Source organism: Delphinus delphis, chromosome 8 (assembly GCF_949987515.2).
Source record: "Delphinus delphis chromosome 8, mDelDel1.2, whole genome shotgun sequence".
NCBI classification, from domain to species: Eukaryota; Metazoa; Chordata; class Mammalia; order Artiodactyla; family Delphinidae; genus Delphinus; species Delphinus delphis.
Window position 1 is genome coordinate 31283708 of NC_082690.1, and position 24843 is coordinate 31308550.

At 36.4% G+C, this 24843-nt stretch overlaps 1 protein-coding gene across 1 annotated transcript in view; it reads right to left on the reverse strand.

Annotated features, from left to right (window-relative positions):
* DYNC2H1 (dynein cytoplasmic 2 heavy chain 1) overlaps positions 1–24843 on the reverse strand; it is a 366248-nt gene that overhangs the window by 67823 nt on the left and 273582 nt on the right. Inside the window, exon 83 of the mRNA XM_060018033.1 lies at positions 12445–12561. Within this exon, the coding sequence (XP_059874016.1) occupies positions 12445–12561 (117 nt within the window). The remainder of the gene's footprint in view (positions 1–12444; positions 12562–24843) is intronic.

A 24843-nucleotide genomic window follows, 5' to 3' on the forward strand; every position in this document is an offset into this window, starting at 1 on the left:
GCAGAAGGGATGTTAAACCAAATGAAAATGCTTGATATGCAGGAAGGAATAAAAGACAATGAAAGTGATAAATGTGGGGCAAATCCAAACAAACAATGACTGTAAACAATGACGACAAAGAAGACTGAAATATACAACAATAACTGAATATAAAGTTAAAGTTGGGGGACCTTCAAGATGGCAGAGGAGTAAGACATGGAGATCACCTTCCTCCCCACAAATACATCAAAAGTATACCTACATGTGGAACAACTCCTGCAGAACACCAACTGAACAAGGGCAGAAGACCTCAGACTTCGAAAAGGCAAGAAACTCCCCAAATACCTGGGTAGGGCAAAAGAAAAAAGAGAAAACAGAGACAAAAGAATAGGGGCGGCACCTGCACCTCTGGGAGGGAGCTGTGAAGGAGGAAAGGTTTCCACATACTAGGAAGCCCCTTTGCGGGCAGAGACTGCGGGTGGCAGAGGGGGGAAGCTTTGGAGGCATGGAGGAGAGCTCAGCAACAGGGGTGTGGAGGGCAAAGTAGACTAATTTGCACACTGAGAATTGGTGCTGACCAGCACTCACCAGCCCGAGAGGCTTGTCTGCTCACCTGCCAGGGTGGGTGAGGGCTGGGAGCTGAGGCTCGGGCTTCCGAAGTCAGATCCCAGGGAGAGGACTGGGGTTGGCTGTGTGAACACAGCCTGAAGAGGGCTAGTGTGGCACAGCTAGCCAGGAGGGAGTCTGGGGAAAAGTCTGGAACTGCCTAAGAGGCAAGAGAACATTGCTTCAGGGTGTGTGAGGAGAGGGGATTCAGAGCACCACCTAAATGAGCTCGAGAGATGGGCACCAGTCAGCACGGGCACCAGAGATGGGCATGAAATGTTAAGGCTCCTGCTGCAGCCACCAAGAAGCCTGTGTGCAAGCACAGGTCACTATCCGCACCTCCCCTCGTGGGAGTCTGTGAAGCCCGCCACTGCCAGGGTCCCGTGATCAACGGACAACTTCCACAGGAGAACGCACGGCACGCCTCAGGCTGGTGCAATGTCATGTCAGCCTCTGCTGCCGCAGGCTTGCCCCGCATCCGCACCCCTCGCTCCCCCTGGCCTGAGTGAGCCAGAGCCCCCTAGTCAGATGCTCCTTATCCTGTCTGGGACAGGAAAAGACGCACTCAGGCAACCTACACGCAGAGGCGGGGCCAAATCCAAAGCTGAACCCCAGGAGCTGTGCGAACAAAGAAAAGGAAGGGAAATTCCTCCCAGCGGCCTCAGAAGCATTGGATTAAATCTCCACAATCAACTTAATGTACCCTGCATCTGTGGAATACTTGAATAAACAACAAATCACCCCAAAATTGAGGCAGTGGACTTTGGGAGCAACTGTAGACTTAGGATTTGCTTTCTGCATCTAATTTCTTTCTGGTTTTATGTTTATCTTAGTTTAGTATCTAGAGCTTATTATCCTTGGTAGACTTGTTTATTGATTTGGTTACCTCTTCCTTTTTTTAATACACATATATAATTTTTTCCTTTTTCTCTTACTGTGAGGGTGTATGTGTATGCTCCCTTCTGTGATTTTGTCTGTATTGCTTTGCTTTTACCAATTGTCCTACTGTTCTTTCTGTCAGTTATTTATTTTTTTTCTTAGTATAGACTTTAGTGTTTGTTATCGTTGGTGGATTTTTCTGTTTGGTTGCTCTCTCTTCTTTCTTTCTTTTTTAAATTACTTCTTTATTTTTAATAATATATTTTTAATTTTAATAACTTTATTTATTTTATTTTATATTTTCTTTCTTTCTTTCTTTTATTTTTCCCCCTTTTCTTCTGAGCCGTGTGGCAGAGAGGGTCTTGGTGCTCCAGCTGGGTGTCAGGCCTGAGCCTCTGAGTTGGGAGACCCAAGTGAAGGACACTGGTCCACAAGAGACCTCCCAGCTCAACATGATATCAAATGGCGAAAGCTGTCCCAGAGATCTCCATCTCAACGCTAAGACCCAGCTCCACTCAATGACCAGCAAGCTACAGTGCTGGATGCCGTATGCCAAACAACTACCAAGACAGGAACACAACCCCACCCATTAGCACAGAGGCTGGCTAAAATGATAATAAGTTCACAGATACCCCAAAACACACAAACAGATGCAGCACTGCCCACCAGAAACACAAGGTCCAGGCCCAACCACTAGAACACAGGCACCAATCCCCTCCACCAAGAAGCCTACACAACACACTGAACCAACCTTACCCACTGGAGGCAGACACCAAAAACAACAGGAACTACGAACCTGCAGCCTGCGAAAAAGAGACGCCAAACACAGTAAGTTAAGCAAAATGAGAAGACAGAGAAACACACAGCAAATGAAGGAGGAACGCAAGAACCCACCAGACCAAACAAATGAAGAGGAAATAGGCAGTCTACCTGAAAAAGAATTCAGAGTAATGATAGTAAAGATGATCCAAAATCTTGGAAATAGAATGGAGAATATACAAGAAACGTTTCATGAGGACCTAGAAGAAATAAAGAGCAAACAAACAATGATGAACAACACAATAAATGAAATTAAAAATTCCCTAGAAGGACTCAATAGAGGAATAAATGAGGCAGAAGAACAGACAAGTGACCTGGATGATAAAATAGTGGAAATAACTACCACAGAACAGAATAAAGAGAAAAGAATGAAAACAATGGAGAACAGTCACAGAGACCTCTGGGACAACATTAAACGCACCAACATTCCAAATATAGGGGTCCCAGAAGAAGTAGAGAAAAAAAAAGGGACTGAGAAAATATTTGAAGAGATTATAGTTGAAAACTACCCTAACATGGAAAGGACAGAATCAAGTCCAGGAAGCGCAGAGAGTCCCATACAGGATAAATCCAAGGAGAAACATGCCAAGACATATACTAATCAAACTATCAAAAGTTAAATACAAAGAAAAAATATTAAAAGCAGCAAGGGAAAAGCAACAAATAACATACAAGGGAATCCCCATAAGGTTAACAGCTGATCTTTCAGCAGAAACTCTGCAAGCCAGAAGGGAGTGGCAGGACATATTTAAAATGATGAAAGGGAAAAACCTACAACCAAGATTGTTGTACCCAGCAAGGATCTCATTCAGATTCGATGGAGAAATGAAAACCTTTACAGACAAGTGAAAGCCAAGAGAATTCAGCACCACCAAACCATCTTTACAACAAATGATAAAGGAACTTCTCTAGGCAGGAAACACAAGACAAGGAAAAGACCTACAATAACAAACCCAAAACAATTAGGAACATGGTAATAGGAACATACATATCAATAACTACCTTAAATATGAATGGATTAAATGCTGCAACCAAAAGATAGACTGGCTGAATCGATACATAAACACCTATATATATGCTGTCTACAAGAGACTCACTTCAGACCTAGGGACATATACAGACTGAAAGTGCAGGGATGGAAAAAGATATTCCATGCAAATGGAAATCAAAAGAAAGCTGGAGTAGCAGTTCTCACATCAGACAAAACAGACTTTAAAATAAAGACTATTACAAGATACAAAGCACATTACATAATAATCAAGGGATCAATCAAAGAAGAAGAAGAAATAAAAATTGTAACTATTTATGCACCCAATAGAGGAGCACCTCAATACATAAGGCAAATGCTCACAGTCATAAAAGGGGAAATGGACAGTAACACACCATAGTAGGGGACTTTAACTCCCCACTTTCCCCAACGGACAGATCATCCAAAATGAAAATAAATAAGGAAACACAAGTTTTAAATGACACATTAAACAAGATGGCCTTAATTGATATTTACAGGACATTTTATCCAAAAACAACTGAGTACCCTTTCTTCTCAAGTGCTCATGTAACATTCTCCAGGACAGATCATATCATGGGTCACAAATCAAGCCTTGGTAAATTTAAGAAAATTGAAATGGTATCAAATATCATTTCCGACCAGAAAGCTGTGAGACTAGATATCAAATACAGGAAAAATGTGTAAAAACTACAAACACATGGAGGCTAAACAATGCACTACTTAATAAACAAGAGATCACTGAAGAAATCAAAGAGAAAATCAAAAAATACCTCGAAACAAATGACAATGAGAACACAATGACCTGAAACATATGGAATGGATTAAAAGCAGTTCTAAGAGGGAAGTTTATAGCAATACAATCCTACCTCAAGAAACAAGAGACACCTCAAATAAACAACCTAATCTTACACCTAAAGTAACTAGAGAAAGAAAAACAAAAAAAAAACCAAAGTTAGCAGAAGGAAAGAAATCATAAGGATCAGGTCAGAAATAAATGAAAAAGAAATGAAGGAAACATACCAAAGATCAATAAAACTAAAAGCTGGTTCTTTGAGAGTATAAACAAAATTGAAAAACAATTAGCCAGCCTCATCAAAAAAAAGGGAGAAGACTCAAATCAATAGAATTAGAAATGAAAAAGGAGAAGTAACAACTGACACTGCAGAAATACAAAGGGTCATGAGAGATTACTACAAGCAACTATAAGCCAATAAACTGGACAACCTGGAAGAAATGACAAATTCTTAGAAAAGCACATGTTTCTGAGACTGAACCAGGAAGAAACAGAAAATATGAACAGACCAATCACAAGCACTGAAATTGAAACTGTGATTAAAAATCTTCCAACAAACAAAAGCCCAGGACCAGATGGATTCACAGGCAAATTCTATCAAACATTTAGAGAACAGCTAACACCTAACCTTCTCAAACTCTTCCAAGATACAGCAGATTCAGGAACACTCCCAAACTCATTCTATGAGGTCACCATTACCCTGATACCAAACCCAGACAAAGATGTCACAAAAAAAAGAAAACTACAGGCCAATATCACTGGTGAATGTAGATGCAAAAATCCTCAACAAAATACAAGCAAACAGAATCCAGCAGCACCTTAAAAGGATCATACACCATGATCAAGTGGGGTTTATCCCAGGAATGCAATGATTCTTTAGTATACACAAATCAATCGATGTAATACACCATATTAACAAATTGAAGAATAAAAACCATATAATCATCTCAATAGAAGCAGAAAAAGCTTTCGACAAAATTCAACACCTATTTATGATAAAAACCCTCCAAATATACGCATAGAGGGAACTTACCTCAACATAATAAAGGCCATATATAACAAACCCACAGCACACATCGTTCTCAATGGTGAAAAGCTGAAACCACTTCCACTAAGATCAGGAAAGGATAAAGTTACCCATTCTCACCATTATTATTCAACATAGTTTTGGAAGTTCTAGCCACAGCAATCAGAGAAGAAAAAGAAATAAAAGGAATCCAAATCAGAAAAGAAGAAGCAAAACTCTCACTGTTTGCAGATGACATGATACTATATACAGAGAATCCGATAGATGCTACTGGAAAACTAGTAAAGCTAATCAATGAATTTGGTTAAGTAGCAGGATACAAAATTAATGCACAGAAATCTCTTGCATTCCTATACACTAATGATGAAAAATCTGAAAGTGAAATCAAGAAAACACTCCCATTTACCACTGCAACAAAAAGAATGAAATACCTAGGAATAAACATACCTAAGGAGACATAAGACCAGTATGCGGAAAGTGTAAGACACTGATGAAAGAAATTAAAGATGATACGAACAGATGGAGAGAAATACCATGTTCTTGGATTGGAAGAATCAACATTGTGAAAATGACTAGACTCCCCAAAGCAATCTATAGATTCAATGCAATCCCTATCAAACTACCAATGGCATTTTTCACAGAACTAGAACAAAAAATTTCACAATTTGTATGGAAACACAAGAGACCCTGAAGAGCCAAAGCAATCTTGAGAAAGAAAAATGGAGCTGGAGGTATCAGACGCCCTGACTTCAGACTATATTACAAAGCTACAGTAATCAAGACAGTATGGTACTGGCACAAAAACAGAAATATAGATCAATGGAACAGGATAGAAAGTCCAGAGATAAACCCACACACATACGGTCACCTTATTTTTGTTAAGGGAGGCAAGAATATACAATGGAGAAAAGACAGCCTCTTCAATAAGTGCTGCTGGGAAAACTGGACAGCTATATGTAAAAGAATGAAATTAGAACACTCCATAACACCATACACAAAAATAAATTCAAAGTGGATTACAGACCCACATGTAAAGCCAGACACTATAAAACTCTTAGAGCAAAAGATAAGCAGAACACTCTATGACATAAATCACAGCAAGGTCCTTTTTGACCCATCTCCTAGTGAAATGGAAATATAAACAAAAATAAATAAATGGGACCAAATGAGACTTAAAAGCATTTGTACAGCAAAGGAAAACATAAACAAGACGAAAAGACAACCATTAGAATGGGAGAAAACATCTGCAAACGACGCAACTGACAAAAGATTAACCTCCAAAATATACAAGCGGCTCATGCAGCTCAGTATGAAAAAAACAAACAACCCAATCCAAAAATGGGCAGGGTACATAATAGACATTTCTCCAAAGAAGATATACAGATTGCCAACAAACACATGAAAGGATGTTCAGCATCACTAATCATTAGAGAAATGCAAATCAAAACTACAACGAGGTATCACTTCATACCAGTCAGAATGGCCATCAACAAAAAATCTAGAAACAACAAATGCTGGATAGGGTGTGTAGAAAATGAAACCCTCTTGCACTGTTGGTGGGAATGTAAATTGTTACAGTCACTATGGAGAACAGTATGGAGGTTCCTTAAAAAACTAAAAAGAGAACTACTATATGACCCAGCAATCTCACTACTGGGCATATACCCTGAGAAAACCATAATTCAAAAACAGTCATGTACCACAATGTTCATTACAGCTTTATTTACAATAGCCAGGACATGGAAGCAACCTAAGTGTCCATCGACAGATGAATGGATAAAGAACGTGTGGCACATATATACAATGGAATATTACTCAGCCATAAAAAGAAATGAAATTGAGTTATTTGTAGAGAGGTGGATGGACAGATTGAAGTAAGTCAGAAAGAGAAAAACAAATCCCATATTCTAACACATATATATGGAATCCAAAAAAAAAAAAAGGTTTTGAAGAACCCTGGGGCAGGACAGGAATAAAGATACATGTAGAGAATGGACTTGTGGACACGGGAAGGGGGAAGGGTAAGCAGGGACGAAGTGAGAGAGTGGCATGGACATATATACACTACCAAATGTAAAACAGATAGCTCGTGGGAAGCAGCCACATAGCACAGGGAGGTCAGCTCAGTGTTTTGTGTCCACCTAGAGGGGTGGGATAAGGCAGGTGGGAGGGAGATTCAAGAGGGAGGAGATATGCGGATATCTGTATATGTATAGCTGATTCACTTTGTTATACAGCAGAAACTAACATACCATTTTAAAGCAATTATACTCCAATAAAGATGTTGAAAAATTAAAAAAAATAAATAAAAATATCATTAAAAAAATGTTGAAGTTGGGTATAACGTCTTAAGCTTGAATTATCTGCCAGGTAGGCAAATATATTGTTTAACTTGCGTTATCTATGTATGTACAATAAAATATCTAGGATACCACTAAAAAGTAGAAAAGATATATAATCTGTAAACTAAGAGAGCAATATATTAGAGAAAATAGTCCAAAAGAAGACAAGAAAGAAGTAAAAAAAAAGTAGAAAAAATACAAAACATAACATATAATAATATAGTAAACTAGATTAATGTAAATAGACTAAATGTTCCAACTAAAGATCAAACAAAATCCAGCTATAGGCTCTTTATAAGATACACCCATAAAAATTGATTTAAATGTTGAAAGTATGAAATAGGATATATCTAACAAATATAACTAAACAAAAGCTGATACAGATTTATTAATACCAGAAAAATAGGAGCAACATTATAAGAGTTAAAGGGAATTACTATGATAAGTGGTTCAATATATCAAGAAGAGTGGCATTCTGAACTTGTATAATTCAAAAATTGATAGAGAAAAACTATTATATATTATGATTTGTGAATGAAACATTTAAAAAACTTGATCTGAAGAATATAATTTGAGAATAGCAGTCAACAGAGCAGAATACACATTCTTTTCAAACATAATATGAAACTAATCAATTTTAATGATATTTAAATTTTTAGTTCAAAAACATAAGAAAGTACTAGTCCTATCAATTGTTTATCCTGGCACTCTAGATTTAAATTTCATTTAATTCTATTTCAATGCATTCTTTTGAAATTAAGGTATTCTGAATTTACAAGTATAATTTAACAGATATACAAATCTACTTATGAACCTGAAGAAAGAAATAATAAAAATAGTTACTGGGTCAACCAGTTCAATTCTTGCTCAGAAAAAAATCTGTCACCTATTTTTTGCTCAACAAATTCTATCAGCCTAAAAGAGACAGTTTTACATGTACCTTTTATCATATGGGAATTAATGGAAGTTCTCAAGTTATATGAAGGAGATGTAAATTGGTTAGAATGTCAGTAATTCTCATCAGTTGTTATCACCATCAACCAGATATTAAAAACTGCTTGGTGAGCTGGTATATAATAAAAATTTTAAAGCATGAACTGACCTTTTGAATGTATACGTGCAGAATATTAAATGACATTAGATTTTTCATGTGTTATACTTTTTAGCATTTTGCTTTTTAAGTTATTGTTTTACAAAGTACTAAGTTTTCCAGTGGAAATCCCAAGAAAAATGTCACAAAATATGAGATGTTACTAAATTATGCATCTAAACTACTTAAAAGAGGATATAATAACATATGAATTAACAGTTAATACAAAATAATGTTAAAAGTTATAATTACACATTTGTATATATATTTCCCTGAAAAAGATATAATCACTAATACAGTCACTAAAAATTTTGACAATTTAACCTTCAAGCATGAAAGGTTAAATTAATAAAATATCTTGAATGTGGCAACGTCATCAATACTACTAGGGCTTGTTATACTAAACTTTAAAAATCTACAAATCTTTAAAGAAATAAAGATACAAAAGACTTAATCCATAAAGAGTTTATGTTTGATAAATAGTGTTCCATCTATTTTTTTATTAGATCCATACAATCATCCTTCGAAGACTGGTTTTACTTTTGAAATATCTTTGACTCTTCTCTTACTTTATATTCACATTGTCACCATATTCAATAAGGTTCCCACGATTTTGCTCTTAGAACATTGTAACTTCCTCTAAATTGGTTTTCAGGCCTCTAGTATCCACTGCTTACACCATCATCAGTTTTGCCTTTATAAAACACAGATCTTTACATATCACCTTCCCACCTTCTTATTAGCATTGCATCCCCACTGCCTACAGGATAAATTATAATCACTCCTCATGACATTAAACCTTTCCAACCTGGTCCTACTAAATTTTTTTGCTCTTATGTCTAGCCATTCTATTCAAAGCATTCTTTACTCCAGTCAGGTTAGAATAACAAACATGGCAGACTTTTCTCTCTCTCTGAAATATCATACACTCTTTTTTAACTAGAGAATTTCTTGCTCATCATGTAACCTCTTTTTTTAATCTAAAGCATTTTTAAAAATATTTTATTTATTTATTTATTTATATTTTTGGCTGAGTTGGGTCTCCGTTGTGGCATGTGGGATCTTCATCACAGCATGTGGCATCTTTTTATTGTGGCGCGCAGGCTCTTCGTTGTGGCATGTGGGCTTCTCTCTAGTTGTGGCATGCAGGTTTTCTCTCTCTAGTTGTGGCATGCGAGCTCCAGAGTACGTGGGCTCTGTAGTGTGTGGCATGCGAGCTCTCTAGTTGAGGTGCACGGATTTAGCTTCCCTGCCGCATGTGGCATCTTAGTTCCCCGACCAGGGATCAAACCTGCATTCCCTGCATTGGAAGGTGGGGTTTTTACCACCAGCCCACCAGGGAAGTCCCTCTAAAGAATTTCTTACTCATAATGTAACCTCCTCTGACTTCCTCTTAGCAAAATTTAACACTCCCTCATTTTGGTTCCCAAAGACCACTGTAATACCTATATTTTTGTGTATTGTTATCATCTCTTAATAAATCAGTATCTAGCACAGTGCCAAGCATATAGCAGACACATCAATAGATATTTGATGAATGAAGTAAATGAACAAATGAATGCAGAGAAAAGATTATTACTCCTTTTTTACAAAAGAAAAATTTTTTAAAAAGTTCAGAAGTGATAAAAATAATTATGGAAAAATTCTAAAACAGAAATGTGACATTAGTTTATTTGAAATATTTATATACATAAATTTTAAAGCTACCCCAAAATAAGAGAATTCTTATTCCTAAGCACCATATATTAACTTGCTTAGTTTAAAATATAACTTTTATGGTTATGTGATTTATGTTTGTACTATAGAAACATGAAGAGGGAAATGAGTAACAGCTGAGAGGCTTCTGAAAGATGTTGGCACTTTGCCCATTACTGGTTTAGCATAGCTAGGAGATTCTGGAAGAAAGAAATTGCATTTGGAAAGTCCTCACAGATGGAATCACTGAGAGCTACCTTACTATGGAAGAGGCTTACAAGTCAGGTTGGATATGGAGCCATGGTGTGAAAAATGATTTTCTTTAGGAAAATTAATGTGATGATGATCTGAAATATGACTTGGAGGAAGCATATATTATAAGGAGAGTCAAATTTGGTGTTTTCTGCAATAATCCATATGAGAAAGAAGTCTACATTATGGCAATAGCTTCAGGAAGGAAATGGGAGAGATAAAGAACAAAACATTACAACAGGATGAAGTGCAAGATATTTGACAGATTAATTTGACTACTATGAATATAATATAATGATAACCTTTTAATGAATCTATATCTATCTTACAAATAAAAGTTAAAATGAAGTTTAAAAAGTTATGTTTGTTTCTGGTCAAAATGTCAAACTACCTCCCACTTCTGAATCCTGTCTTTGACAAAACAAGAGGATACTGAACCCAGAAGATGGCACCAAAAGAATGGGAAACATCTGGGAGACAGAAACGTTTGGGTACTTGTAAGTGGAGAATATGGTAACCTACAGCTGAGGGCTGGATGCCATGGCTGGAGCCAGGCTAGGAGAGCTCCTGGTTGCAAACTTATCTTTTCATATTGCCCTGGATGGAACATTGCCCACTATGTCAACATTTTAGGACTGAAAAATAGCAGTATCAAGCACCTGCCATAGACAGCAGAGTACTTGATATTTCACAGCATGCAGCCCAGCTAATGTGGGGATCAAACTGCAACAGGTATAGCTGGGAAGGCTGGCTTTTGGAATTGCAGGGTCTCAGAGTATCAAACGAATAGATGCAAAACAAAACATAACAGAATCCACACCTGTATTTATTATGGTGAAATTTAGGGAGATCAGAGACAAAATATTCTACAGGAAAAAACCAAATGAGTTACAGAGAAATAAGAAGCAGATTAACAGCAACTTTCCTCAATAAATTTGTGTAAACTGGGTTATTAATTTAAAGATATGCAAAGGTTAGTTTAAGAAAAAAGAAGGTAAAGAATAACAACTTCAATATGAATTGACATGAAGAATGGAAATCAGGCCATGATTTCATAGAAAGGGATCTGTACAATTTGATTACTTATATGACCAGGCATAAGGGGGAGAGCACGGGTTTGGGATGCTAAAGGATGTAGTATTTCTTTTCATTCTCTAATTTTTCCTCAAGCTACCTATATAAAGCTTTATCAATCTGATGGTCTAAATAAAGTGGCAATTCCAGTTACTTGAGATCATTGTTTATTCAGACTCCTGACAATCACCAATTGTCGACACTAAGTCAGAATAACTCGAAATTACAATACTATAAGGTTTGAGGATTTTGAATTTTTAGAGAGTTTTAACCTTTTTCATAGGTTCTTAAATAAGCCTAATTTGACTTCCCTTACTGAAGAAGGCTATGTGATATATAAGCATTTTTATAGTATTACTAAACATATGAATTGTAAAATTATATTTTTTTAATTCCAGAAAGTAAGTTCTTATTCAATTAGAATAGTAATCATAATACTGTAATGGTTTTGTCTAGTGAGCAAGCAACCATCTATAATCTGTAACTACTTTACAATATAGAAACAAGTCAACTCCAGTTGATGAATTGCTTTTGCTTAGCACTTGGATTCCTTTGAAAAATTTCACCTTTAACAGCAGTCACTGACTTTACAGAAAGAGGCGAGAGAAGACAAGGAGTGAGCAAAATATGTATCAAACATAGAGGACGTCATAGTACATTACCAGGATAAGACAAATTACACGGTAACACTGCTTCTTGGGCTGATCTTCTATTACTTTTATTTCCTCCATCTTTTTCCAGGATACTGTATACATTGAGGGCAGATCCATGCAAAAATTTACCAACATATTTACCAACATGGACAATTTGGGGATAAAACTGGAAAAAAAGGATAGGGAGAAAAAAGGGAAAACAAAGGAAGAATATTCCACTACTAACCTGGTTTAATTTCTTCCAGAGATTGAGGACAGGAGAAAGTTCATTAGACCAGATTTCTCTATCAAATTTGCTACCAGCTGTTACTGATCTGCCCAAGATCCTCAACTGTGAAATAACCTGAATGAAGAAAATAATAAGTAGCAATAAATGAACATAACTTCATTCAGAGGGAAAACATAGATACAAAAATAGCCATATTTACTTATAAAGACTGAATATATATATTATAAACAAGTTTTAATCCCATTTTCCCTGTTCAACTGGATTAATATTTTATTGATTTATTTCAGCAGTTAAAAGGCAAAAGAACTTAAATGGTGAGAGAAACCACTATAAAAGTTACATATTATAACGGCTCTTCATTTGAAAAGCTACTTCTTTAGCCAGAAAGCTCTAATTATCCATTATTAATAACCTCTCTATTTGCTCATTTCTGAAATCAAAAATATTTTTCAGTTTGAATAATTTAAATTGCATAATTTCAAAATGCTGATAAATTAAAGATAGGTTTTTTGAAAAGATGAAATGAGTGGAAAGATAGTAAATAGCATAGCAAACTATAAAATAGTAAAACAATTTAAAGTAATTATTGGCTGGTAAAAATTACAATAAATCTAAGTTTTAAGGTTCTATATCAATTTTAAGTTATTTCAGTGTTTTTTCTAGACATGAGACTCAAATGAAGGAGGTATAGATCAATTAATTAAAATAAGGCAAAGTAAATTGTTCTTTCCTATTTAGGGCTTTCATTTTTGTAACATTTTTATCAGCTTCTCTATCATCATTCTCATCAAAATTAATTCACTCACGTTTTTTTTTCTAAAATAGTGTTTAATGGCTTCAATTTCAATAATACCAATCAGTCTTCTTAATCATTTGCTAAGAATGATCCAGAATATTACTGAGTATTCTATATATGGTATTATAGATATTGGGGGAGATGTATAAAAATCAGTGAGGTATGTACTGATGGTTCTTCATAAATATTTCAACTAAATATTAAAATTGTGCTATATCATTGCTTATCTGACATAAACAAAATAAATCCCCAAATCAAGACAATATGTTTTCCTAAGCTAGTATTTTAAACATCAACATTTTCAGTGTGTCAACTACTTTTTTTGTTTTACCTTTTGAGAGATGTAAATTGTTTTTCCTTTTTAAGAGATAGGGCTGTATTTAATATTTTGGGGGTTCTTACATTATTAAACTTCAAATAAAATAAGGGCCATAAATATTTCAAAATAAATGCACTACATAATTGTTAAACATACAGAATCCTGCTGTTAAACTCAAGTTACTTCTAGAGCTTTTGATTGATTCTCTAATCTAGAAAAAATTGTGGTGATTCAGTGTTTCATTTTCTTTGTTTTTCTGATAAATTATTTCCATTTGCTCTAGCTGAACCCTACAACAGCACCTAATTTATCAGCTGTGCTAGACCACAAAACATCACTAGTTTGTAGTCAGAAGAAGTGCTATTTTGCTCTGGTAACACTGGCTATCTCTTATTTGTGTCTTAAATTTGTCAAAAATGACAGAGAACAAATAAGAATGCAAAGAGATACCTAAAGGAAAAAAGGTTCAAATATTTTTTTACATATGATGTTAAAAACTATTTTAAAAAGAAAATGTTTAACAACCCAAAAAAGTTTGTTTTCTTCCCAGAAAAATAACATGCGAGGCTTGCTTTTCATAATAACACTATCATAATACATTATAAACTTTAATGAACGGAGAGTAATGAAAAGGGAGTTCAAATGCATAATAAAAATATTTTATAATGAGGATCGGGCTATAACTTGTAACAGCGGACCATCTTTTCTTTTTACAAAATCTGACATACTCATCTTTTTACAAAGCACAGATGATAAAATGTCCATTATACATGTTTTAAACCAATTAAAAATACTTTTTTTAATGACATTCCTTTAAAATGGTGTCAAAGGGGATGAAATTTCCCAACAAAAACATACATCACTTCTTCCATGTTCTAAGCATACTGAACAGCTTGCATTATGCCACTGGCATGCTTTGCAGCATCTCTGAGGTTGGAGGGGAGCTGCAGAATATGCTGTCACCCCTATTCCAACCGTTCACATTCCAAAGAACAATGAGAGACATTTCAGGAATACCTATGATTCTCCTGAACAACTGGTGTGATTTTATTGTAGTATACTACATCTCATATACAATTGTATTTTCCTTTTCTTTTGGAAGAATTTCTGATCTAACAATAACAACTTTATAGAACCTTAGAGCATGAGCTTTGTTGTTTGTCTTGTCTTCTTTTAGCATAAATTATTTCCCTAGTTTTATTTTCTTTTCATTTCCTAATTTTCTCTTTGATTTCCTAAACTATTGATTTTACACTAATAGATCGTCTGTATTTTTGTAAGTCACATCCAGTATAATCCTTCTAGGAATGAGAAAGAATATAGCTTTTAAAAATGAACGCTCATTCTCAACTTACAGATGAGAAATTGGAGTGTCCAAGAAGTTAAGTAAATTACATGTTTGAGAGGAGACCTATAAGATGGAGGAGGAGTAAGACATGGAGATCACCTTCCTCTCCACAAATACATCAAAAATACATCTACATGTGAAACAACTCCTACAGAACACCTACTGAATGCTGGCAGAAGACCTCAGACTTCCCAGAAGGCAAGAAACTCCCCACATACCTGGGTAGGGCAAGAGAAAAAAGAATAAACAGAGACAAAAGAATAGGGACAGAACGTGCACCAGTGGGAGGGAAGGAGGAAAGGTTTCCACACACTAGGAAGCCCCTTCACGGGCGGAGACGGCGGGTGGCTGGGGGGACGCTTCGGAGCCATGGAGGAGAGCACAGCAACAGGGGTGCAGAGGGCAAAGCGGAGAGATTCCTGCACAGAGGATCGGTGCTGACCAGCATTCACCAGCCTGAGAGGCTTGTCTGCTCACCTGCCAGGGCGGGTGGGGCTGGGAGATGAGGCTCCGGCTTTGGAGGTCAGATCCCAGAGAGAGGACTGGGGTTGGCTGCATGAACACAGCCTGAAGGGGGCTAATGCACCACAGAAAGCCAGAAGGGAGTCTGGGGAAAAGTCTGGACCTGCCTAGGAGGCAAGAGACCACTATTTCAGGGTGCGCAAGGAGAGGGGATTCAGAACACCACCTAAATGAGCTACAGAGACAGGCGCGAACCATGGCTATCAGTGCAGACACCAGAGACGGCATGAAACGCTAAGGTTGCTGCTGCAGCTGCCAAAAAGCCTGTGTACAAGCACAGGTCACTATCCACACCTCCCCTCCAGGGAGTCTTTGCAGCCCGCCACTGCCAGGGTCCCCTGATCCAGGGACAACTTCCCCGGGAGAACACACGGCGTGCCTCAGGCTGTTGCGAGGTTATGCCAGCCTCTGCCACTGCAGGCTTACCCCACATTCCATACCCCTCCCTCCCCACAGCGTGAATGAGCCAGAGCCCCCTAATCGGCTGCTCCTTTAACCCCGTCCTGTCTGTGCTGGGAACAGATACCCTCAGGTGACCTACATGCAGAGGCGGGGCCAAAGCTGAACCCCAGGAGCTGTATGAACAAGGAAGACAAAGGGAAATCAGCAGCCTCAGGAGCAGTGGATTAAATATCCACAATCAACTTGATGTACCCTGCATCTGTGTAATACCTGAATAGAAAAGGAACCATCCCAAAACTGAGGCAGTGGACTTTGGGAACAACTGTAGACTTGGGGTTTCCTTTCTGCAACTAACTTGTTTCTGGTTTTATGATTATCTTACTTTAGTATTCAGAGCTTATTATCACTGGTAGATTTGTTTATTGATTTGGTTGCTCTCTTACTTTATTTTTATATATATATACTTTTTTACCCTTTTTCTCTTTTGGTGAGTGTGTACGTGTATGCTCCTTTGTGTGATTTTGTCTGCATAGCTTTGCTTTTGCCATTTGTCCAAGGGTTCTGTCTGTCCGCTTTTTGGGTTTTTTGTTTTGTGTTTTTCTTAGTATAGTTTTTAGCACTTGTTACCATTGGTCGATTTGTTTTTTGGTTTGCTTGCTCTCTTCTTTCTTTTATTTATTTTTTTTATTTTTAAAATTTTAATAATAATTATTTTTTTATTTTCTATTTAAATACCTTTATATTATTTCAGTTTTTTCTCTTTTTCTTTTTTAATTTTCTCCCTTTGCTCCTGAGTGGTGTGGCAGACAGGGTCTTGGTGCTCTGGCCAGGTGTCAGGCCTGAGCCTCTGAGGTGGGAGAGCTGAGTGAAGGACATTGGTCCACCATAGACCTCCAAGCCCCATGTAATATCAAACAGTGAAAGCTCTACCAGAGATCTCAACTCAATGCTAAGACCCAGCTCTACTCAACAACCAGCAAGCTACAGTGATGGACATGCTATGCCAAGCAACCAGAAAGACAGGAACACAACCGCACCCATTAGCAGAGAGGCTGCCTAAAATAATAAGGTCACAGACATCCCAAAACACACCACTGGACGTGGTACTGCTTGCCAGAAAGACAAAATCCAGCCTCATCCAACAGAACACAGGCACGACCTCCCTCCACCAGGAGGCCTACACAAACCCACTGAATCAAACTTACCCACAGGGGACAGACACCAAAACCAACAGGACCTAGGAACCTGCAGCCTGTGAAACAGAGACCCCAAACACAGTAAGTTAAGCAAAATAAGAAGACAGAAAAAAACACAGCAGATGAAGAAGCAAGGTAAAAACCCACCAGAACAAACAAATGACGAGGAAATAGGCAGTCTACCTGAAAAACAATTCAGAGGAATGATAGTAAAGATGACCCAAAATCTTAGAAATAAAATGTACAAAATACAAGAAACATTTAACAAGGACCTAGAAGAACTAAAGAGCAAAAAAACAATGATGAACAACACAATAAATGAATACAAATTCCCTAGAAGGAATCAATAGCAGAATAACAGAGGCAAAAGAACGGATAAGTGACCTGGAAGATAAAATAATAGAAATGACTACTGCAGAGCAGATTAAAGAAAAAAGAATGAAAAGAATTGAGCACAGTCTCAGAGACCTTTGGGACAACATTGAATGCAACAACATTCCACTTATAGGGGACCCAGAAGAAGAAGAGAAAAAGAAATGGACTGAGAAAATATTTGAAGAGATTATAGTTGAAAACTTCCCGAATATGGGAAAGGAAATAGTCAAGTCCAGGAGGGCAGACAGTCCCATACAGGATAAACCCAAGGAGAAAAACACCAAGACACATGTTAATCAAACAATCAAAAATTAAACACAAAGAAAAAATATTAAAAGCAGCAAGGGAAAAGCAACAAATAACATACAAGGGAATCCCCATAAGGTTAACAGCTGATCTTTCAGCAGAAACTCTGCAAGCCAGAAGGGAGTGTCAGGACACATTTCAAATGATGAAAGGGAAAAACCTACAACAAAGATTATTCTACCCAGCACCGATCTCATTCAGATTCGACAAAGAAATGAAAAAACTTTACAGACAAGCAAAGGCTAAGAGAATTCAGCACCACCAAACCAGCTTTACAGCAAATGCTAAAGGAACTTCTCTAGGCAGGAAACACAAGACCAGGAAAAGACCTACAATAATAAAGCCAAAGCAATTAAGAAAATGGTAATAGGAACATACATATCAATAACTACCTTAAATGTGAATGGATTAAGTGCTGCAACCAAAGACAGGGGTTTGCTGAATGGCTACAAAAAAAGACCCATATGCATGCTGTCTACAAGACATCCATTTCAGACCCAGGGACACATACAGACTGAAAGTGAGAGAATGGAAAAAGATGTTCCATGCAAATGGAAATCAAAAGAAAGCTGGAGTACCAATTCTCATAAGAGACAAAATAGACCTTAAAATGAAGACTATTAAAAGAGACAATATAATATCATAATATCAAGGGATCAATCCAAGAAGAAGATATAACAATTGTAAATATGCACCCAACATAGGAGCACCTCAATACATAAGACAAATGCTAACAGCCGTAAAAGGTGAAATTCCCAGAGTAGGGGACTTTAACACCCACTCTCACGAATGGACAGATCATCCAAAATGAAAATAAATAAGGAAACATAAACTTAAAATGATACATTAAGCAAGATGGACTTAATTGATATTTATAGGAGATTCCATCCAAAAACAGAATACACTTTCTTCTCAAGTCCTCATGGAACATTCTCCAGGATAGATCATATCTTGGGTCACAAATCAAGCCTTAGTAACTTTAAGAAAATTGAAATCATATCAAGTATCTTTTCCAAACACAATGCTATGAGACTAGATGTCAATTACAGGAAAACGTGTAAAAAATACAAACAAATGGAGGCTAAGCAATACAATACTAAAAAACCAAGAGATCACTGAAGAAATCAAAAAGGAAATAAAAAAATACCAAAAACAAATGACAACGAAAGCACGATGACCCCAAACCTATGGGATGCAGTAAAAGCAGTTCTAAGAGGTTTATAGCAATATAATCCTACCTCAAGAAAAAATAAATATCTTAAGTAAAAAACCTAACCTTACACGTAAAGCAATTAGAGAAAGAAGAAGAAAAAAAACCCAAAGTTAGCAGAAGGAAAGAAATCATAAAGATCAGATCAGAAATAAATGAAAAAGAAATGAGGAAACAATAACAAAGATCAATAAAACTAAAAGCTGTTTTTTGAAAAGATAAACAAAATTGAAAATCTATTAGCCAGACTCATCAAGAAAAAAAGGTAGAAAACTCATATCAATAGAATTAGAAATGAAAAAGGTGAAGTAACAACAGATACTGCAGAAATACAAAAGATCATGAGAGATTACTACAAGCAACTATAAGCCAATAAATTGGACAACCTGGAGGAAATGGACAAATTTTTGGAAAAGCACAACCTCCCGAGACTGAACCAGGAAGAAACAGAAAATATAAAAAGACCAATCAAAGCTCTGAAATTAAAACTGTGATTAAAAGTCTTCCACAAAACCCCAGGACCAGATGGCTTCTCAGGCGAATTCTATAGAACATTTAGAGAAGAGAAAACACCTATCCTTCTCAAACTCTGCCAAAATATACTAGGGGGAGGAACACTCACAAACTCATTCTACGAGGCCACCATCACCCTGATACCAAACCCAGAAAAAGATGTCACAAAGAAAGAAAACTACAGGCCAATATCACTGATGAACACAGATGCAAAAATCTGCAACAAAATACAAGCAAACAGAATCCAAAAGCAGATTAAAAGGATCATACACCATGATCAAGTGGGGTTTATCCCAGGAATGCAATGATACTTCAATATACACAAATCAATCAATGTAATACACCATATTAACAAATTGAAGAATAAAAACCATACAATCATCTCAATAGAGGCAGAAAAAGCTTTCAACAAAATTCAACACCCATTTATGGTAAAAACCCTCCAGCATATACGCATAGGGGGAACTTACCTCAACATAATAAAGGTCATATATGAAAAATCCACAGCCAACTTCGGCCTCAATGGTGAAAAACTGAAACCATTTTCAGTAACATCAGGAATACTACAGGGTTGCCCACTGTCACCACTATTATTCAACAGTGTTTTGGAAGTTTTAGCCACAGCAATCAGAGAAGAAAAAGAAATCCAAATGGGAAAAGAAAAAGTAAAGCTGTCACGGTTTGCGTATAACATGATACTATACGTAGAGAATACTAAAGATACTACCAGAAAACTACTAGGGCTAATCAATGAATTTGGTAAAGAAGCAGGATAAACAATTAATACACAGAAATCTCTGGCATTCCTATACACTAATGATGAATTATCTGAACGTGAAATTAAGGAAACACTCCCATTTACCACTGCAACAGAAAGAATAAAATACCTAGGAATAAACCTACCTAAGGAGACAAAAGATCTGTATGCAGAAAACTATAAGACACTGATGAAAGAAATTAAAGATGATACAAATAGGAGAGATATACCATGTTCTTGGATTGGAACAATCAACATTGTGAAAATGACTCTACTACCCAAAGCAATCTACAGATTCAATGCAATCCGTATCAAACTACCACTGGCATTTTTCACAGAATTAGAGAAAAAATTTCAAAGTTTGTATGGAAACAAAAACACCCTGAATAGTCAAAGCAATCTTGAGAAAGAAAAACAGAGGCGGAAGAATCAGGCTTCCTGACTTCAGACTATACTACAAAGCTACAGTAATCAAGACAGTATGGTACTGGCACAAAATCAGAAATACAGATCAATGGAACAGGATAGAAAGCGCAGAGAAAAACCCACGCACATATGGTCACCTTATCTTTGATAAAGGAGGCAAGAATATAGAGTGGAGAAAAGACAGCCTATTCAATAAGTGTTGCTGGTAAAATGGAACAGCTCCATGTAAAAGAATGAAATTAGAACACTCCCTAGCACCATACACAAAAATAAACTCAAAATTAATTAAAGACCTAAATATGAGGCCAGACTTTATCAAACTCTTAGAGGAAAACATAGGCAGAACACTCTATGACATAAATCACAGCAAGATCCTTTTTGACCCACCTCCTAGAGAAATGGAAACAAAAACAAAAGTAAACAAATGGGACCTAATGAAAGTTAAAAGCTTTTGCACAGCAAAGTAAACCATAAACAAGATGAAAAGACAACCCTCAGAATGGGAGAAAACATCTGCAAATGACGCAACTGACAAAGGATTAACCTCCAAAATATACAAGCAGCTCATGCAGCTCAGTTTGAAGAAAACATACAGCCCAATCCAAAAATGGGCAGAATACCTAATAGACATTTCTCCAAAGAAGATATACAGATTTCCAACAAACACATGAAAGGATGCTCAGCATCACTAATCATTAGAGAAATGCAAATAAAAACCCCAATGCAGTATCACCTCACACCAGTCAGAATGGCCATCAACAAAAAATCAAGAAACAATAAATGCTGGAGAGTGTGTGGAGAAAAGGGAACCCACTTGCACTGTTGGTGGGAATGTAAATTGATACTGCCACTACGGAGAACAGTATGGAGGTTCCTCAAAAAACTAAAAATAGAACTACTATATGACCCAGCAATCTCACTACTGGGCATATACCCTGAGAAAACCATAATTCAAAAACAGTCATGTACCACAATGTTCATTACAGCTCTATTTACAATAGCCAGGACATGGAAGCAACCTAAGTGTTCATCAACAGAGGAATGGATAAAGAAGATGTGGCACATATATACAATGGGATATTAGCCATAACAGAAAACAAAATTGCATTATTTGTAGTGAGGTGGATTGACCTAAAGACTGTCATACAGAGTGAAGTAAGTTAGAAAGAGAAAAACAAACACTGTATGCTAACACGTGTATATGGAATCTAAAAAAAGAAAAAAAAAATTCCGAAGAATCTAGGGACAGGACAGGAATAAAGACGCAGATGTAGAGAATGGACTTGAGGACACGGGGAGGGGGAAGGGTAAGCTGGGATGAAGTGAGAGAGTGGCATGTATATATACACTACCAAATGTAAAATGGATAGCTAGTGGGAAGCAGCCACATAGCACAGGGAGATCAGCTTGTGTTTTGTGTCCATCTAAAGGGGTGGGATAGGGAGGGTGGGAGGGAGATGCAAGAAGGAGGAGATATGGGGACATATGTATATGTATAGTTGATTCACGTTGTTACACAGCAGAAACTATCACAACTCTGTAAAGCAATTATACTCCATAAAGATGTTAATAAAAAAGAACTATGAAGTACAATGAAATATTTAGCACTAAAAATAAATGAGCTATCAAGCCATGAACTGCACCTTAAATCCATATTGCCAAGTGAAAGAAACCAATCTGACAAGTTTACATACTTATGATTCCAACTCTATGACATTCTGGAAAAGGCAAAACTGAAAATAGTGAAATGATCAGTAGTTTTCAGGGGTTTTAGAGGTAGGAGGGATGTATAGGGGATTATCAGGGAGGTAAAAATATTCTGCTTGATGCTCTCATAATGGATACAAGTCACATTTTTTCTAAACTCATAGAGTATACAATATCAGAATCCTAATGTAAACTATGGACTTTAGTTAATAATAATGTATCAGTATTAACACTGGCTCATCTGTTGTAAAAATGTACCACACTAATGCAAGATGTTAATAAGAGGGGGAACCTGCTGGAGTGCTAGGGGATATATGGGAACTCTATGTATTTTCTGCTTATTTTTCTGTAAATCTAGGACTGCTCTAAAAATAAAGTCTATTAATTAAAAAGAAAAACTTGTATGATGAATGGTCTAGAAGGTTGATGCAACAAGAAAATTAATCTTCCCATTGGGGAAAAAAACAACAACAACTAAACCAAAGTCCATCAGCAGTAGAATCAATAAATAAATTATGGTATAATCACCCTATGGAATACTATACACCAATGAAAATTAAAGCTTCATGCAAAATATGTACGAGTCTCAACATACAGCTGAAGGAAAGAAGCAAGATACACCGAAACAAAAACATACTGTATAACTCATTTACTATCATTCAAAAACAAGCAAAAATAACCCATGGTTATAAGTCAGGAAAGCTATTTCCTTTGGAGAGGAAAAAGTGAGTAGAAATTAAAAATGGGATGTGATGGAAAAGGGTAGAGATGGAGAGATACTGGAAACATTTTGGTTTTAGACTTGTGTGGTGATTACATGTGTGTCACTGATAATTCATCCAGCTGTATACTTAAAGTTATATAGTTTTCTCCACGTATTTATTTTGATTAAGATATTTACAGTGAAAAAAAAGTAAATTACATGTTTGTCTCAAGGAATATGGCAGACTAAATATCTGGAGAAAATTTTATAACACAGTACATTTAAAAATTATGCATAAATAACAACATCATCAACAAAAAAAACCTTTTAAAATTTATGACTGAAGCACCAGGGAAATTAAGGGAAAGCTTTAAATGCTGGAGCCAAAGAGGCAGAGCTGATCTAGAGATCTGAGTGAGTTCTGAAGCCAGAATTTGCCCTGGGGTATCTGCCTATCTCAAGGGGCCTACAGCTTGGTTTGTTTACTTTTTATTTTGAACTATTTTTAGATTTATATAAAACTGGCAAAAATAATACAGAGAATTCCCATTATATACTTTACTCCTAGTTAACATCTTACATAATCACAGCATAATTATCAAAACCAGGAAATTAATGCTAGTACAATACTATTAACTAAACTACCACAGACCTTATTCAAATTTTACCAATTTTTCCACAAATGTCCTCTTTCTGTTTCAGGAGAATACCATATTATATTTAGTTGTTATTTATCACAGTCTCATCCAAAACTGTGACAGTCTTTCTTTTTCTTTCATGACCTTGGCACTTTTGAAAAACACTGGTCAGTTACTTTGTAAAATGTCCCTCATTGAGTTCATAAGGTTCACATTTCCAAAGACAGAAAAGAGAAGCCCTGAACTCTACAAAAAACACCCAACAGGCTAATTAGAAAACAAACTGCCTGGCAGAGGGAAAGACTAGGGACACTTGCTGCTCGCTGTCTTGGCTTCTGGGTGATAATGTGATCTGTTTGAAATACTGTGATCATTAACATTCACCCTACACACTGCAATCCTGAAAATATCATATATCAAAACTTATGGAACTGCAGTGAATGAGATTCTTAGAGGAAAATTATAGCAGAAAACACTTATGATCAAAGAGAAGCATGCTAAAAACAGAGCCAAACTTAACAAATAATAAGGTTGAGAATGTAGATGGAAGAAAATAACAAGAGCAAAAAAATTAATAAAATAGAAAACAGATACGAGATCAGATTTTTTAAAAAGTCAGTTTTTGTTAGTCTTAAAAGACTAATAAAATTATGAGACTTCTGACTAGATTAAATGATTATAGCTAGATGATAGATAAAGTAAGAAAAGGCAAAAATTTATTTAAAATTCTAATATTACAAGGAATATAATTACAGAAAAGACTAAAAGAGAATATGAAATTATTTTGAATAGCTTCATACCATAAAAAGTAAATTTGGCCAATTGAGAAATTTCTAGGAATATATAAATTAATAAAACAGTCTCAAGAAGAAATAGAAAAACTAAACTGGGCTAGAGTTGTTTAAAAAAATTAAGTGAGGGCTTCCCTGGTGGCGCAGTGGTTGAGAGTCCGCCTGCCAATGCAGGGGACATGGGTTCGTGCCCCGGTCTGGGAAGATCCCACATGCCGTGGAGTGGCCGGGCCCGTGAGCCATGGCCGCTGAGACTGCGCGTCTGGAGCCTGTGCTCTGCAACGGGAGAGGCCACAACAGTGAGAGGCCCGTGTGCCGCAAAATAAATAAATAAATAAATTTTAAAAAATAAAAAAATTAAGTGAGAAGTTAAAAACATTATCTCAA